Consider the following 18,088-nt stretch of genomic DNA (forward strand, 5'->3'; position numbering starts at 1 on the left):
ATTTGTATGCTGGTATTTTGATAATTTGTATGTTGGTATGTTTATGATTTGTATATTGATATTTTCATAATTTGTATTTTGGTATGTTTATAATTTGTATGTTGGTATGTTTATAATTTGTATATCGATATTTTCATAATTTGTGTGTTGGTATGTTTATAATTTGTATGTTGGTATGTTTATAATGCGTATGTTGGTATGTTTATAATTTGTAGTTTAATATGTTTATAATTTGTACTATGGTATTTTTGATAATTATATGTGGTATGACTATAATTTGTATGTTGGTATTTTGATAATTTGTATCTTGATATTTTTGATAATTTGTATTTTGGTATGTTTATAAAGTGCACGGTGGTATTTTGATAATTTGTATCTTGGCATGAATAAATTTGTATGATATATTACTTGTGTATTTATTTCAGGAGTGTGAAAATAGATTAAAGTTTATATAGCATCTGAGGTTATGTTAACTTATACAAAACTACAATTTCATATCTATAGTGAGCAGTCATTCTCCACGGAATGAGTGGATGAGTATTTTGGTAGAGTTATTCCTTAAAAGTTGAAATCATCTCAATTATTTATGTCTATTTCGTATTAATGAAAAGCTGATAATCGTCAAATACACCTCACTTTCGTTTTCACAAGTCTGTCTTCCAAATTATTGTTAACTATTTTGACTCCTTGCCTAGAATACTTCCTGTCACATTACCTACACACAGCACACACAGGCTCCTTCAGTCTTTGACAGACTATGTATACCCACGAAGGGGTGCCTGTGCATGAAATTTTTGTAGCAAGAGATACTCAATCTCCAACCACACCTCTCCTGAGTCAACATTTTTAAATACCAGTGGCAAGTGAAATGTCTGTACAGGACGACGGGAAACAAATGTCGAGATAAGCGGAGAGCACATGCAGTGCATAGAATTTCCAAATGGTCACCCATCTGGTACTAATCAGACTTAATGTTGCTTAACTTCGGTGATCTGATGAGAACAGGTGTGTCAACGCGATTATGTGTATATTACCTTGTCTCATTACCTAACTTCCTAGCTAATATAAGTACTTGAATATTTAACACTGCCAGTCTCTTGCACTGCTTCCATTTGACGAGAAACCATCTGTCATGCATTGTTGATTCTATCGATCAAGTTTAAACGATGTATATATAAAACGTATCGTACACTTCTCAAATGGTTTTATAAACAATATAAGATGTATCATACATACTTCGCAAATGGTTTTATAAACAATATAAGATGTATCATAGCCACTTCTCAAATGGTTTTATAAACAATATAGGATGTATCATACACACTTCGCAAATGGTTTTATAAACAATATAGGATGTATCATACACACTTCGCAAATGGTTTTATAAACAATATAGGATGTATCATACACACTTCGCAAATGGTTTTATAATATAAGATGTATCATACACACTTCGCAAATGGTTTTATAAACAACATAAGATGTATAATACACACTTCGCAAATGGTTTTATAAACAATATAAGAGGTATCATACACACTTCGCAAATGGTTTTATAAACAATATAAGATGTATCATAGCCACTTCGCAGATCGTTTTATAAACAATATAAAATGTATAATAGCCACTTCGGAAATGGTTTTATAAACAATATAGGATGTATCATACACACTTCGCAAATGGTTTTATAAACAATATAGGATGTATCATACACACTTCGCAAATGGTTTTATAAACAACATAAGATGTATCATACACACTTCGTAAATGGTTTTATAAACAATATAAGATGTATCATACACACTTCGCAAATGGTTTTATAAACAATATAAGATGTATCATAGCCACTTCTCAAATGGTTTTATAAACAATATAAGATGTATCATAGCCACTTCTCAAATGGTTTTATAAACAATATAGGATGTATCATACACACTTCGCAAATAGTTTTATAAACAACATAAGATGTATCATACACACTTCTCAAATGGTTTTATAAACAATATAAGATGTATCATAGCCACTTCTCAAATGGTTTTATAAACAATATAAGATGTATCATACACACTTCGCAAATAGTTTTATAAACAAGATACAAGACGTATCATACACACTTCTCAAATGGTTTTATAAACAATATAAGATGCATCGTACACACTTCGCAAATAGTTTTATAAACAATATAAGATGTATCATACACACTTCGCAAATGGTTTTATAAACAATATAGGATGTATCATACACACTTCGCAAATAGTTTTATAAACAACATAAGATGTATCATACACACTTCTCAAATGGTTTTATAAACAATATAAGATGTATCATACACACTTCTCAAATGGTTTTATAAACAATATAAGATGTGTCATAGCCACTTCTCAAATGGTTTTATAAACAATATAAGATGTATCATACACACTTCGCAAATAGTTTTATAAACAAGATACAAGACGTATCATACACACTTCTCAAATGGTTTTATAAACAATATAAGATGCATCGTACACACTTCGCAAATGGTTTTATAAACAATATAAGATGTATCATACACACTTCTCAAATGGTTTTATAAACAATATAAGATGTATCATACACACTTCTCAAATAGTTTTATAAACAATATAAGATGTATCATAGCCACTTCGCAAATCGTTTCATAAACAATATAAGGTGTATCATACACACTTCTCAAATGGTTTTATAAACAATATAAGATGTATACTACACACTTCGCAAATGGTTTTATAAACAATATAAGATGTATCATAGCCACTTCTCAAATGGTTTTATAAACAAAAATGGAGCTATTATACCTGACATAATGATACGAGACGAGAAATCGAAAGAAGCAAGCTTAGTAAAAATTAGTGTCCCTAATGATGCTAGCTACCACAGAGTTGAGACGGAGAAGATAAGAAATTCGAAATTCTTGTGTACATGGAAAGAAACTGGAATGTTAGGAAGATATCCATCATTTTAATAATTATATGAGCAACTGGACTTATATACCCGGTGAACCAAGTGCAACAAATATACAGACAACTGCACTTAAAAAGACGTTTAGAATCTTAAAATTATATCTTGATTGGAGTGTTTGAAATAGTGGGTGGATGTCTGGCTCCAGGTAGAATGCCCCATTCACAACAACAAAAAAAATGAAAAGAAAATTGAAAAATAAAAGACTGTAAATTGATGATATATGCTTTTAACTGTCAATGGAATGTGTCTAGTGTTAGAAATTCATAACTTTATTTATTGAACTCATTTTTCATTCAGGCATCTGGAGTAAGACTTGGTGCTTTTTTGCGAAATCTCACTAACATCGGAGCTGGTATTGTTATTGGATTTTACTTTGGATGGAAACTCACGTTGCTTATTTTTGGATTTGGTCCATTCATCGCTCTTGGTGGATTCTTAGAGTACCGACTCATGTCGGGAGGAGTGGGTAAGGATAACGATGCATTAGAACAGTCGGGCAAGGTTTGTATTTGTTTATTTTTAATGAGCTTTGATTGCTTTGGCATGTTTTTTGTGTTTGTGTACGTGCGTGTAATTTCAAGACCGGTATAACACCAATATATTTTTATGAAAGAATAGCGTAAGCACAAACAAACAAGATAAATCTATGCAATAGCATTTTTCTACAAACAAAAAATAAAATGATCAACATATATGTCACGTGACCTTTATACAATTATTTTCTCAGACTAAAATTACTTATCCACTAATAACTAATATGTTTCGTGGAGCCTGGTAATCCTGTATATAATATTTTGATTGCAGAAATTCCCCTCTGCACCAAATTGCCGTGGCTTTCATTAACAGATGCAACATACAAATTCATGTCTAAACCATCAAACCTCGTCTTATGTAACTACACTACGCCGTTTTATACATACTTATTCGTTATAATTAAATCCTATATTACATCCTAGGAGAGGAATCATAACTATTGCCCAGATCTATACATAAAGTAGTTCGTATTTTCCTCTCTGCCTGACAAGTTCACCCTCTCTCCCAGACAAGACCGGGTAATTATATAACCATTACAACTATTTTGACTTGACACCTTTATTAACTGGATTAAACACTCATACACATGCAACTACTATTACACTTCACTATTCGAAAATAATGATTTCTCCCCATTAACATGCCTCCTATTCTAATTGGCTGCTACCTTGAAAATCTATTATTCCTGATTAGACAAAAAACGAACACATCAGCCCTAAATCAAGATGGCTACTCGATCGCCATGCATTTATATAAATCATTTATAATTTACTTTAAAGTTACACAAATCAAAAAAGTTATAGCTTCCATATAAATAAGTTAGCGCAGCTACCTCTGGTGATGTTTACATCTAATGAAAATGCCGTTGCTTCGTTCTAAACCGCCCAAGCTTACTTCCTTAAATCATTTGATTTAATAAAAAATATCATTGGGTCGATCGTCAAAACTTATGAGATGAATCTCTGGCGTACGTCTATGAAATTAACCCCCCTCTTAGAATGTTATCATTGCAAACTGATCTCCGATGATAAAAGTCATGAAAAAAAAAATTTATTGTTCATTTATATATTTTTTTTCTAAAACTTAACTTTATAATCAATGAATTTAACGTTAAACATTAAAAGAAATATTTAACTTGTGAAATTTACAGGAGGGGCATTACAGAAACGTCCACCGAATCTCTTACTAAAATATTTTTGCTTCTTTCTTGTGGGTAGAGGGGGTTCATTATTTATAACGTGTTTGCTTATTTTCGTTATTGAAAACAACGCATTCAGCGAGGGTTGTAAAAATCGTTCCTTTCGGCAACCATGTATGCGCGTCTACCAGTCTTCCTTGAATTGGTTAAAATAGACTAAAACATGACGTTATTTCGATGACGTATTTGTGGAGCAATGGATAAAAGGGTCTGCGTCGTAACCTACAAATTTAGCGCTCGCGCCCATGTATCGGATCATTCTTTTTTATTTATTTTAGTTTTAACATTTACACAGGGTTATTTCTGTGAGTTTTACGTTCACTTCTTCCTTATTTTCCTGTTTCTATCTCTTTTTGAAAATATTTTCCATGCTCTTTTTTTGCTATAAATACGTATAACTTTTCATGATTTTTTTCTCCATTTTTCTCAGCTTTTTCTATTATGGAATTCACACAGTTTTATTTGTTTTTCCCCTTTTTATTTATTTTTATTCCTTTTTATTTGTTTTATTAGCAAAATGAAACGAAAAACCTTCATTTGTTTTGGGGGTGATTTCTTTTTGTTTGTTTTAGAGTTTATTTTTATTTTTATTTTTATTACTGTGATAAGTGACATAATTGCAACCAAGTATTGCAGTAATTAATGAAAAAAATAATAAATGATAAATACACGGAAGAAGTTTCGTTTCATTTCCTTAGGATAGTATTCCATGTTTTCTTTCTTAAATAAATTTCTACTTCTTAATAAAACTTTGAGACGAACTATTTTTAGTCGTGGAGGCCGGTACGTTACCAGTCAACATTATCACAGCTTTTCGAGGAGGTGGAGGCACGCTTCCACCAGGCAACGCCAGTTAGCGGGTACTGTTAGTTTGAGATAAAACGAATTCAACACAGTCACGATGCTCAGTCAAACCCACAAAAAAGTCAGTCAAAAGAGATGATGCAACGCCTTCAATTGAGATATTCCTAGCTAAAGGAATTAAAGAAAGAAATGAAATATGAAATAATTTATGATGCTACGCACAGGCCACATAATGACAAAATAAGGCAAACATGTATTTGTACGCTTCTTACATTGATTCATTCCTTTTGCTCCACATTTCTACAAATTAAAATACAAAATAAATTAACTATCATAGTTCAAACGAAAGTAAAAGAAACCGGTATGAAGCCAAATATATTGTTTTGGGGTATTTGCTCATCCTGGGGATGCCTCAAATCTAATTGATCGATTTGTTTACCTTTTTTTTTCTTTCAAGGTTATTCAAGATTTTTCTAGTATTTCTTATGATCTAGCAAATAAACGAGAAAGAAAACTTTTATATACACACATACATGTGGATATATTATCTTTTAATCCTCGTGCTTGCTTTTGCTGCTGCTGCTGCTGTTGTTGTTGTTGTTGTGGTGGTGGTGGTGGTGGTGGTGGTGGAAGGAAGGAGCATTATTTTCGACGATGATTTTTGTTGAAATCCGTTTTCTCGATATCTTTCTATTAAAAATTCTTTCTAGAAGAATATCGGTTACTTACGGGAATGACCACGTGAAGGTTGCCAACGTCCTTAAGTGACAGTGTTTCAGTGAAATGGACTGGCTTCGAACTTGGTATACCCGGATTGACAATCCGGGTATACCAAGTTAACCACTGAGCCACTCCTGTTGCTGCTGCTGCTGCTGCTGATGATGATGATGATGATGATGATCATCATCATCATCATCATCATCATTATCATCATCATTCATTCATTTCGTATGAATAAGATGATTATTGCTATCATATCTTTCTAATTTACGGAAGGGACAAACTGAAGAGTACCAATGTTTCTAAGTGAAAGTGTTTCTGTAGAACGAACTGGATTCGAACTTGGCAAACGCAGGTTATCAGTCCGTGTCGTTAACCATACTGCCGATGTTTGGTGAGAAACAAAATCAGAAAAGCTGAAGTTGGTTCTAATTAATTAGGATCTCTCTACATCCATGAAACTTTCTGATTGGGGGACCAACTTCCACGGGAAATGAATTATTTAACTGGATATTTACCTCTTATGATCTTCAAACTGGATTCAGGTCACCTTTATAGCATGCATCATTCCAAATGAATGTCATAGGTTAACCTTTGGTTGAAATCTAACCATAAATGCATGATTCTATTGCAGACAGATACATATTATCATGATTAAATTCTATGTCGGCCGTTCAAAATGCATCGAATGATACCGCCATAGCTTTTTTTTGTTGTTTTTTTTTCTCTGCTGGTTTAAAAGAAAACTTAGGTATTTCAACAAAGCAAAAAGGTAGTAAAAATATATATAACAACTAAATGTTACCAAAGGCAAGTCAAATTACTCTTCTACCTATTCAGATAAGATTCTGTGTTTTCATATATTTTAAAACATTTTTTGTGCAAAAGTAGCCGTGTCCACTCTGTTCAATTAAACCGAAAAAAAAATCATGACTGTACAAAAATCCTTGATAATCGCTACAAATCGAAAATCAAACAAAATATTGGTAGAAACACCCCCGATAAATATCACCAATCGTATGAAAATGTGATTTTCTATAAATACTTTGTTTAAATTGTTTTTTGAAGCCAGGATTAAAAAAATACCTTTAAAATATTCACAATCACAAAAAACTTATCCAGGTAAGTAGAAGAGTAAATTATCTTGTCTTCGGTGAAAATATTTGTTAAATAGTTGTGTGTGTGGGGGGGGGGCGCACGCGCGTTTTGTTGTCGCTTGTTAAAAATGGTCGAAAATTGATTAACTTTCAGATCGCCATTGAAGCAATTGAAAATATTCGTACAGTTGTTTCATTAACAATTGAACAGAAGATTCTGGATTCTTATATGGCAACACTCATTGGCCCTAAAAGGTAACTTTCTCGCTTGTTTTGTTTGTTTTCTTTCATTATTTTAGTATTTTTATTGTTAGTTGCGTAACTTAAGGAAGCAGGAAATTTATTAATAGTGCGATTATAACCCACGTACATTTTACTAGATATTCGTATTATTATATTAAAATTCCGAAAATAATCTCACTACTTGTTCGTCCGTCGGACGTAATCAAAACCACCTGATCATCATAGGGATGATTGATGACACGCACTTGGAGGTTGTTTTAAAGTTAATCAAGTTTGTGCAGAACCCGCTTCACACACACACTCTCTCTCTCTCTCTCTCTCTCTCTCTCTCTCTCTCTCTCTCTCTCTCTCTCTCTCTCTCTCTCTCGTTCCAACCAGCCTGATCTGACCGCAGGACATGGCTGGAACATCTAGACGTTTGAAAATGGGGTGGAGGTATATCCATATGTCTGACGTTTCGTATTTAAGATTTTGTTAAAAAATAAAAATAAAAAAATAAAAAATATCAAACAAAACATTAAGAGATATTATTTCTAAAATATTTATAATATATATATATATATATATATATATATATATATATATATATATATATATATATATATGCGTATCGTTATATAAAAAAATACTGTTGCCACAAACACCAACATTACTTATTTCTTTATAATTTTTCTCTGGCTCCCAGACACGATAACAAAAAGAATAGAGAAGTTCCTTTGTCCTGGGTGACACTGTGTTTAAACACACATGAAATTAAGGAGGCTTCAGACCACTATTAAAGATAAGTTCCTTCAATATAAGAGAAAACTAATATATATAAACGTGTCTCTGTGTGTGTCTGTCTCTGTGTGTGTCTGTGTACATTTCCCTACGCAATAACTCTGTCAAGTTTTAGTCTACAGACTTGAAATTTGATATACAGGGTACTGAGATTTGGGAAAATCGATGTGATCGGTTTTTAGTCAGAAATTTGGCGATTAAGGGGTCAAAGTTCATCGATTTGACTTTTGAGAACTCTACCAAACTCCTACGATAATTTTGGGTCTACGCACTTGAAATTTTAGATATAGGTTCCTTGGACATGGATCTAACGTAATATCTTGATTTGAGCCCAAAACAATAAACTTCAAGAGTTCATAAATGGGGTCAAAGTTTTCATTGAACTAATGGAACTTGCTACTAAATCAGTCTCCTTTAGTTTCAACAATATTATGTACCGTCAAATTGATGGGATATCAATGGGCAGCCCTCTTGGTCCTTCGTTAGCCAACATTTTCGTTGGATTTTTGGAAAACGAATTATTTTCCAAAATTACTAAGCCAGCATTCTACACACGTTACGTTGATGATACTTTTGCATGCTTTCCCTCTCGGAGCGAAGCTGAACAGTTTCTTCGTCTTCTTTGCAACCTGCATCCATCTTTACAATTTACTATGGAGGTTGAAGACTGTAACTCTCTCCCATTCCTCGACGTTCGTGTTTCTAAAGTTGGTACTACGTTTGAGACCTCTGTTTATAGAAAACCTACATTTACAGGGCTCTATCTTAATTGGTTTTCTTTTGCCCCTCAGTCTAGAAAAATAAACCTCATTAGCGCTCTTACGCATCGTGCACTTATGATTTGTTCACCAAACCGTCTTGATACGGAACTTGGTGAAATTTTATCTATGTTGGGTTCTGCACAACACGAACTTGGTAAATGGCTAGTTGACCTTCTTAAACCTGTGCTTTCTTTTTATTCGGTCCATTGTATCCCTGATTCTTTTCAATTCGTATCCAAGATACAAAAATTGCCTTTATCTAAAAATACCGAGTTCTTGGCCTCCTTTGACATTAATAGTCTCTTTACTAATATACCTTTGGATGAAACCATTGGTATTTGTGCTGACTATCTGTACCGTGGCCCCTTAAAATCTCCACAACTTCCTGAACGAATTTTCATTGAACTAATGGAACTTGCTACTAAATCAGTCTCCTTTAGTTTCAACAATATTATGTACCGTCAAATTGATGGGATATCAATGGGCAGCCCTCTTGGTCCTTCGTTAGCCAACATTTTCGTTGGATTTTTGGAAAACGAATTATTTTCCAAAATTACTAAGCCAGCATTCTACACACGTTACGTTGATGATACTTTTGCATGCTTTCCCTCTCGGAGCGAAGCTGAACAGTTTCTTCGTCTTCTTTGCAACCTGCATCCATCTTTACAATTTACTATGGAGGTTGAAGACTGTAACTCTCTCCCATTCCTCGACGTTCGTGTTTCTAAAGTTGGTACTACGTTTGAGACCTCTGTTTATAGAAAACCTACATTTACAGGGCTCTATCTTAATTGGTTTTCTTTTGCCCCTCAGTCTAGAAAAATAAACCTCATTAGCGCTCTTACGCATCGTGCACTTATGATTTGTTCACCAAACCGTCTTGATACGGAACTTGGTGAAATCATAAATATTTTTCTTAATAATGGATATCCCATTAATATAATAAAATCTACTATTGAACGTAAAATTACTACATTTAATAGCGGTAAACATATTGGTCCATCACGGTGTCCCATTTATTTAAAATTACCATGGTTGGGTCCTGATGGCCTACATATTGTTAAAAGGATTTCTTCTGTTACTCAACGGTGTTTTCCAGCTACTATGCTTCGAGTAGTTTACACAACTCGAACCTTTTTCTCTTCTTTTCGTAAAGATGTTTTGCCAACCATTCAAAAGAACTCTGTTGTTTATAAATTCGTCTGTCAGTGTGGAGCTGACTACGTTGGCAAAACGTCCCAAAGATTAGAAATGAGAATATCCCAACATATCCCTCGGGATATTCGACTACACCAGGTTTTGAGAGCATCCGGGCACTCCCAGGCTCATGAGTCTGCCATTGGCGATCACTTGTTGAGTATAAATAGGTGTGCCGATCAATATTCCGATGGGTGGTTTTCTGTTTTATACAGTGCTAGGTCGAACTATCACCTCAATATCATTGAGGCGTTAGTTATTAACAACTCTCGACCTAGCCTGTGTAGACAAAGGATTCTTAGACATCAGTTGGAGATATTCATTGATTTAAAACCACCTGAACAGTGAGAATTTTAAATTTTTTTTTTTTTTTTTTTTTTTTTTTCTCACTGTTCTTCCAACTGCAACCAAAATTCCCCACTTCCCTCATTCGTTTTTCTTAGTTTTTAATCTATCATTCTGACGTCTCCTCTTAGAGGGTCAGACGATAAGGCCTTAAGGAAAAAATTTTATTTTCATCTGCCCATTTCTTGTTTTTTGGTATTTAAATTAAATGATGTTTCCTCTAAAATTTATCCTTCCATTCTGTTGTACCAAAAATTTACTTATATATATATATATATATATATAAAAGAGGTGGGTGTAGTTTGCTTGAAGAAGACAAATAGTTAATAAAACATGTTTAAAAACACTTTGAAAAAGAGTTAAGAACATATTTAATCGGAAAAAGAAACAATTAATGAGTGGTTAGTCCTTAATCCGCGGAGTTTCGAAGAAATACTTTCCTTCTCATCGGAAGGTAGGAATTAGCAAAATGCGGGATCGGATTTTGCATACAAAAGTATTTGATGACACAGCAAGTAAGTCAAAGATCTTACTTGATAACAAAAAGTGAAGTAGAGGGAATATGGTGAAGAAAAGGGTGATTTCACGTGAATGGATATCCTGGTAAAAGGTAAAGTATCCAATGACGGTAAAATCTAATTGTAAAATTTAATTGTAATTTTTTATTTTATATATATATATATATATATATATATATATATATATATATATATATATAGTGCCACGCAAAAGTATTGAATACATTACATTTTTCTTCATAACTTTAATTAGGGTTCAAGATTTTACCGAAAATTTGGTCAGTATATTCCTATTACTATTCTAACTCATATTTGGGGTATTAATTGCAAAATTAAAGTTTAGAAAGTTTATATTAAAGGAAAAATATAAATCAACTAACGCAAAAGTATTGGATACATTGATTTAATATTTGGTTGCATAGCCTTTATTGCGTTCAACAGCTTCCAATCGTTTTCTATAGTTGCACACGTTTTTTGCAAAGATATGCAGGTATTTTGCGTCATTCTTCTTTGCAGAACTGTTCTAGTTGTTGAATATTTTGTGGATTCCTCTTAATCTTCAATATTTTCCACAAATTTTCAATTGGGTTGAGGTCTGAAGACTGACTGGGCCAAATTAGAACATCAATTCCGTTATTTCTAAGCCATTCTTTGGTTAGTTTGGCAGTATGCTTGGGATGATTGTCCTGCTGAAACACGAAATTGCTATTATGTCCCAACAGATCAGCAGATTTCTGGAGGTTTTTCTTCAAAATCTCCCTGTACATACGTCCATTCATTCTACCATTGATGATTTCTAGTTCACCAGTACCTTTGGATGAAAAACACCCCATACTATAATCGAACCACCGCCAAACTTTACCATAGGAATGGTATTCTTTTTGTTATAGGCGGTGCCATTTTTATGCCATACATGTGTTGCTGTGTTTCTTCCAAAGATTTCGATTTTTGTTTCGTCTGACCAGATTACCTTGTTCCAAAATTCTTGGGGTTGTTCCCCATATGATCTGACATGTTTAAGCTTCAATAATGGAACTTTTTCTGGGGACCTTGATACAAAACCTGCCCGATTTAGAACTCTACTGATTGTATCCTTGCTAACATTAATCCCAGCTTCTCTGAGGTCGGTTTGAATTTCACCACGAGTAAGAAAAGGTTGGGTTTTTTTTACCTTTCTGCTTACCCACCTTGATTTTTTTCGTTTAATTTCCTTGGCCGACCACATCTTGGAAGATTTGCAGCAGCTTCACCAGGGTTTTTAAACTTTCTAATAACGTTTCCAACTGTACTAAGTGATAGATTAAGTTCCCTTGATATTATTCGATACCCTTTTCCTTCTTTGTGGTTATCAATGATTTTTTGACGAATGTCTATTGACAACTCTTTAGTTTTAGGCATTTTTATAAATGAACTGGTTAACTTTGAAGGAGTGAGCCAAAAACTGGAACAATTTGATAAAATTATTTTAATATAAAGCTCTCTGATTGGTCAGTGATAACTCGTTTGCATTATTGCAACACGCTAAGCAAAAGTCATTTAAATTTATTTAAGAAAAAGAATTTTTTTAAGTGTATCCAATACTTTTGCGTTTGTTAATTCATATTTTTCCTTAAATATAAGCTTTCTAAACTTTGATTTTGTAATTACTACTCCAAATATAATTTAGAATAGTAATAGGAATATACTGACTAAATTTTAGGTAAAATCTTGAACCCTAATTAAAGTTATGAAGAAGAATGTAATGTATCCAATACTTTTGCCTGGCACTGTATATATATATATATATATATATATATATATATATATATATATATATATATATATATATATATATGAGATTTTTGTGGCAAGAGTTGCGCAATTATCAACCACACCTATCCGGAGTCGACATTGCGATATCATTAAATACCAATGGCAAGTGGAGGTTCAGGACGACTGTAAACAATGCCAAGATAAGTGGAGAGCACAAACAGTGCCTAGAATTCCCAAAAGGTCTCTCATCTGGTATTAGCCAGGCTCAACTGGTCTGACGAGAACACCTAAAAAAAAAAAAAAAAAAGACGCCTCGCACAAAAAGGTGGCTATAACGTGGGAGTTCATCATTTTACATTAAATTATTATAGAAAAGTGACCCCCCACTTTTTGGAAACTATAATTTCTTCATATTTTGGAAACTACTCGTTTCCTAGAATTCTAAACGTTATTTTCGTTTTCGGCACCCTCGAAAACCTATGCCAGTGGTAATTTTAAATGATTTTTTTGAGAGTGAAAAGATACTGTACCAATGTTTCAATCATAGTCATCTATTTTCCTAGTTTTTCGTATGAATTACAAAATATCTGATATTTCCCCAAACCCTTGATGGAAGGTAGACTAAAACTTATTGCTATGGTTTCAAATGATCCGAAATGACAGCAAGGGGAAACTTCATTCCAAATATTCTCATGTGTTGTATCCCCCCCTCTTTGGTTACATGAAGTAAATTGCACAGTGTATAAAGATTATTTGATGCTGGAGATATTCATTATCGTACCCTATTTCTACATGAGAGGAAATATAACATATGAGAAAAATTTGGAATCAAGTCTCCTCTTGCTGTTATTTCAGATCATTTGAAACCATAGCAGCAAGTTTTTGTCTCCCTTCCATGAAGGCCAGAGGTTATAGGTAGCCAAATTGAATATTGAAATGTATATCTTTGGTTCTATGGAATGAAACTACATAAAAATTTGCAGGCTTTTTGAAGATTTTAATACTATTCTATGGTTAACATTTTATGACAAAGATTCAGAGCCTGCATTTCCAAAACCAATAAAATATGCACAAATTTGCCTATTTGTATATATAGTGTCCTGGCAGGCAGCTTCAGATTTGCTGCTTTGTCATAGCCAGGCCACTAATATATATATATATATATATATATATATATATATATTTCTTTTTCACAAGGGAATCACCATTTTCAAGGCCCAGAGGCCACTCGAGGATAAGGATTAAAGAGTGTACAGTGGTCAAAAGGACAATATAGTAATCGTTAGAAGTGTAAATTTGGTAAATTGGATTACTTAAGGGGAACGGAGCATCAAGAACTTGTTTACGTTGGACTTGAAGATGACCAAATTGTAGTCAGCTAGACAGCAGGGAAACGAAAGAGTTCCACAGGTGTGCAGTTCTAAGAAAGAAGCTTTGTTCATGGAATTTACGTTTAGGTTTAGGCACAGATAAAAAGTGGGAGAAATTATTGATTGCGTTTACAGCCAGACGAGTGTTTCTCATGAATGTTTGGTTAGGGGGAGATCATAGATTGAAGTTCAGACGAGCACTTGCCATGAAAATAACGATAAACGATAACGATAGAGACAGGCTTGCAACGTTTCTTCTGTGAGAAGGGGATTGCAGGGAAAAGAAAAGGGCATCTCCTACAAGGCTACAAAGTCAATTCTGAACACTGTCAAAGCAGGATAAGTCTTCCTAGCAGCTCCTAGCCCAGATGTGACAGCAATACTCCATCCTTAGACCTACCTGGCTCTATATAGATAGAGAATTACATCAGCAGTGAGATATCTACTGGATCGATAGAAGGATGCCACCATTTTTCCAGCGACCTTGGACACGGATTTGATGTACGTGTTCCATTTTAGATCAGGAGTAAAGGTCAAGCCCAGAAGCTTGTCAAACCATGGAGCCTCCCGAATAGAGCCATTCATTTCAATGATGCCAGATGGGGATCAGAACGTTGATGATTGGTTTTAGATGCATAAAAAGTAACTAGGCACTTTTTCCCCATTGTACCACATGCTCAAGATCGGAGGAAAGAGAATCAGAGAGAATTTGGTTGTTTATGGCCTTTGATGTGCTGCCAGAGATGGTATTATCATCAGCAAAAATGTCTATAAATAGACTATGGATGTTATTTGGAAGATCATTAATGAAGATCAGGAAGAGAGTTGGGCCCAGGATGGACCCCTGAGGAACTCTAGCATTAATACTATGAGCTTCTGATTTCTGCCCATCTACTACTACTCTTATTAACCTATCAAAGAGAAAGGATTTAATAATTGAAAAGACATTTCCAGCTATAGCATAGCTACACATCTTGTGAAGTAGACTTTTATGCCATACCCTATCAAAGATCTCTGATATGTCAAGAGAAATTGTCCTAGAGAGGAAGACTCCATTGAGAGTTTCGCTAATCTTATGAGAAATAACCGTAAGCACATCTGTAGATCTAGCAAAATGGAAACCATATTGCATGTCACTAAGAATGTTATTTTTGCTTAGGTGGTTGACTACTTCTCTATTTAACACAGATTCAAGTCACTTACTCATGACGCACAGGAGACTTATTGGTCTGTACTGAGAAGGAGATGGTCGATCAACAGAATTCTTAAATACAGGGCACACCGATGAGATTTTTCAGGGTGTTGGGAAGCAATTCTCCTTAAGACAACGCTTAAACAGCCTTTTAAGTATGGGAACTAGTTCTGGTTGAAGCTTTTTGAGCACTATAATTGGAATACGGTCAATGCCAGTTGCTGTACTGGAATCAAGATTTTTGATTTGCTTGGAAGTATCATGCACAGATATTTGTATGTCGCATAGCGTGTTTTCTGATACAGAAGGAAATATAGTGGTTGGCGACCTTGGTTGCATAGGATAGAATTAGTTGCAAAGTTCTTGGCAAAGAGCTTGACTTTGTCAGAAGCTGACGAAATTACCTCAGGTCCATTGATAATAATTGGAATAGAGCACATGCTTCTGTTCAGGACCCTGTTTGCTATTTGCCAAAACTGATAGGAACCAAGCCACTGCTCAGCTACTTGACAGACTGAGCATACAACTCTCTTGCGTTCTTCATTACTTTTTTTACAGTGGTTGCTGGCAGTCCTGGAAGCGGCTTTAGTCTCAGTACATCTGTTACGTTAGAAGCAATGGAAAAAGTGATTTCTGTGCGCAATGGTAGCAGCACATTCTGGAGAGAACCACGGCTGGCTGTTGGGTTTTTGCTGGAATTTTTTCAAGGTTATAAAACGGTCTATACCTACAATTAACCACACACACACACACACACACACACACAGACACACACACATATATATATATATATATATATATATATATATATATATATATATATATATATATATATATATAACAGGCTCCTTCAGTCTTGGACAGACTATGGATACCCATGGAGGGTTACTTGCATGTGATATTTTTGTGGCAGGAGGTGCGCAATCTCCAACCACACCTCTCCTGGAATGACATTGTTAAATACCAGTGGCAGGTGAAGTACAGGACGACTGGAAATGCCGAGATAAGCACATACAGCGCCTAAAATTCCCAGATGGTCACCCATTTGGTACTAACTAGGCTCAATGTTACTTAACTTCGGTGATCTGACGAGAACCTGTCTCTCTCTCTCTCTCTCTCTCTCTCTATATATATATATATATATATATATATATATATATATATATATATATATATATATATATATATATATATATAAACTGTGTCCATCGCTTTATTGCAGATTACAAAATAACCAATATTTCAGTAAATATAAGTTATAAAAAGCTGAAAATTACACCATCCAAGGACTGTATTAAGGTGAGATAAATCATAAAATTTCATCAAAATTCATGTTATATTTAAAAAGTTATGTTATTTTTTTTAATATTCAAGGAATTTTCACCGTCCATCGCTTTATTGCAAGTCTTCTAAGATAATGTTTTAGCTCAATAAAACAAAACCAAAGCATCATAAATTTATATTGAACACATTTTCTGGGGAAAATGAACAAAAACAAAGACACATCCCGAGGGCTGAGTGTCAAACAAACGAATTATTTGTCCACATATCCCCCATGTTTTGGAATTACATTAAACAACCTTTTGTCCACCGAGGAGGTCAATTGTTTGATCTGAGATGGAGTAATGGTTCTGGCAACGTCGACTATTTTGTTCTAAAGGGCATCCTTCGAAGAAAACTGCTCTCCTCCCTCATAAACTTCTCGTTTCAATATTGACCATAGGTGTTCGATGGGGTTAAGGTCCGGAGAACACGGTGGCCAGGACATGAGGGTTTCTCCAACAAAGCCCTGAGATCTAAGGAAGGATGTAGTTGCCCTAGCAGCATGAGATGGGGCATTTTCATGCATAAAAATAATCTTAAAACGACGTGACAAGGGAAGATCATCTAGCCATGGTAACAAATTCTCATTTAGAAAGGCAGTGTAGGCATTGCTGGTGAGCTTGACACCTTCTGGCACTCGGAATGGTCTACATAGCTTATCCCCAATAATTCCCGCCGAAAACATTATGCCTCCACCTCCCTGTTGGCGACGAAATCTATAAGGCGTTGGAGTTCCATTTGGATTCCAAACTTTGGCCCATCCGTCCGGTCCATCAAAGGTAGCACGAGCCTCATCTGTAAGCAGAACATTTTGGCAATCCATTTTCATATATTTTTGTGCCCAAGCCAATCGTTTTTCTTTGTGGGTTTGGCTCAATGGAGGCCTTGGAATAGGATTGATGTTCCTTGCCATTTCATTCAGTACATTGCATCGGGCTTGTCTGGACCTTGGTATGACTCCAGCCCTCGCAAAAATTGTTGCACTGGTGCTGTTTGGGTTGCGCACAATCTCTCTACGAATTTTTCGAAGATCCCGATCAGAAAGGTTCCTCTTTGTGCCCTTATCTTTCCTGGACTTTATGTTGGGGTTCTTGACGAATGTAGCTAAAGTTCGGGGATCCCTTTTTAGTTCTGTGGCTAAATTTATGATCGAGAGTCCTTCTGCTAGTCCTGAAATAATCCTCTGCTTCTCGGTAGCTGTTAAACGTCCTTTTTTTGGCATTTTATGAGACCTGCAATAAAGCGATGGACGGTGAAAATTCATTGAATATT

At 34.6% G+C, this 18,088-nt stretch overlaps 1 protein-coding gene across 1 annotated transcript in view; it reads left to right on the top strand.

Annotated features, from left to right (window-relative positions):
- The window catches only part of LOC145291074 (ATP-dependent translocase ABCB1-like), a 290,243-nt gene that overhangs the window by 240,827 nt on the left and 31,328 nt on the right, over positions 1-18,088 (top strand). The window contains exons 44-45 of the mRNA XM_080136587.1: positions 3,280-3,483; positions 7,490-7,590. Coding sequence (XP_079992713.1) covers positions 3,280-3,483; positions 7,490-7,590 — 305 coding nt within the window. The remainder of the gene's footprint in view (positions 1-3,279; positions 3,484-7,489; positions 7,591-18,088) is intronic.

Source organism: Euprymna scolopes, chromosome 12, assembly GCF_053919585.1.
Source record: "Euprymna scolopes isolate OS-2025 chromosome 12, ASM5391958v1, whole genome shotgun sequence".
Classification (NCBI taxonomy): Eukaryota; Metazoa; Mollusca; class Cephalopoda; order Sepiida; family Sepiolidae; genus Euprymna; species Euprymna scolopes.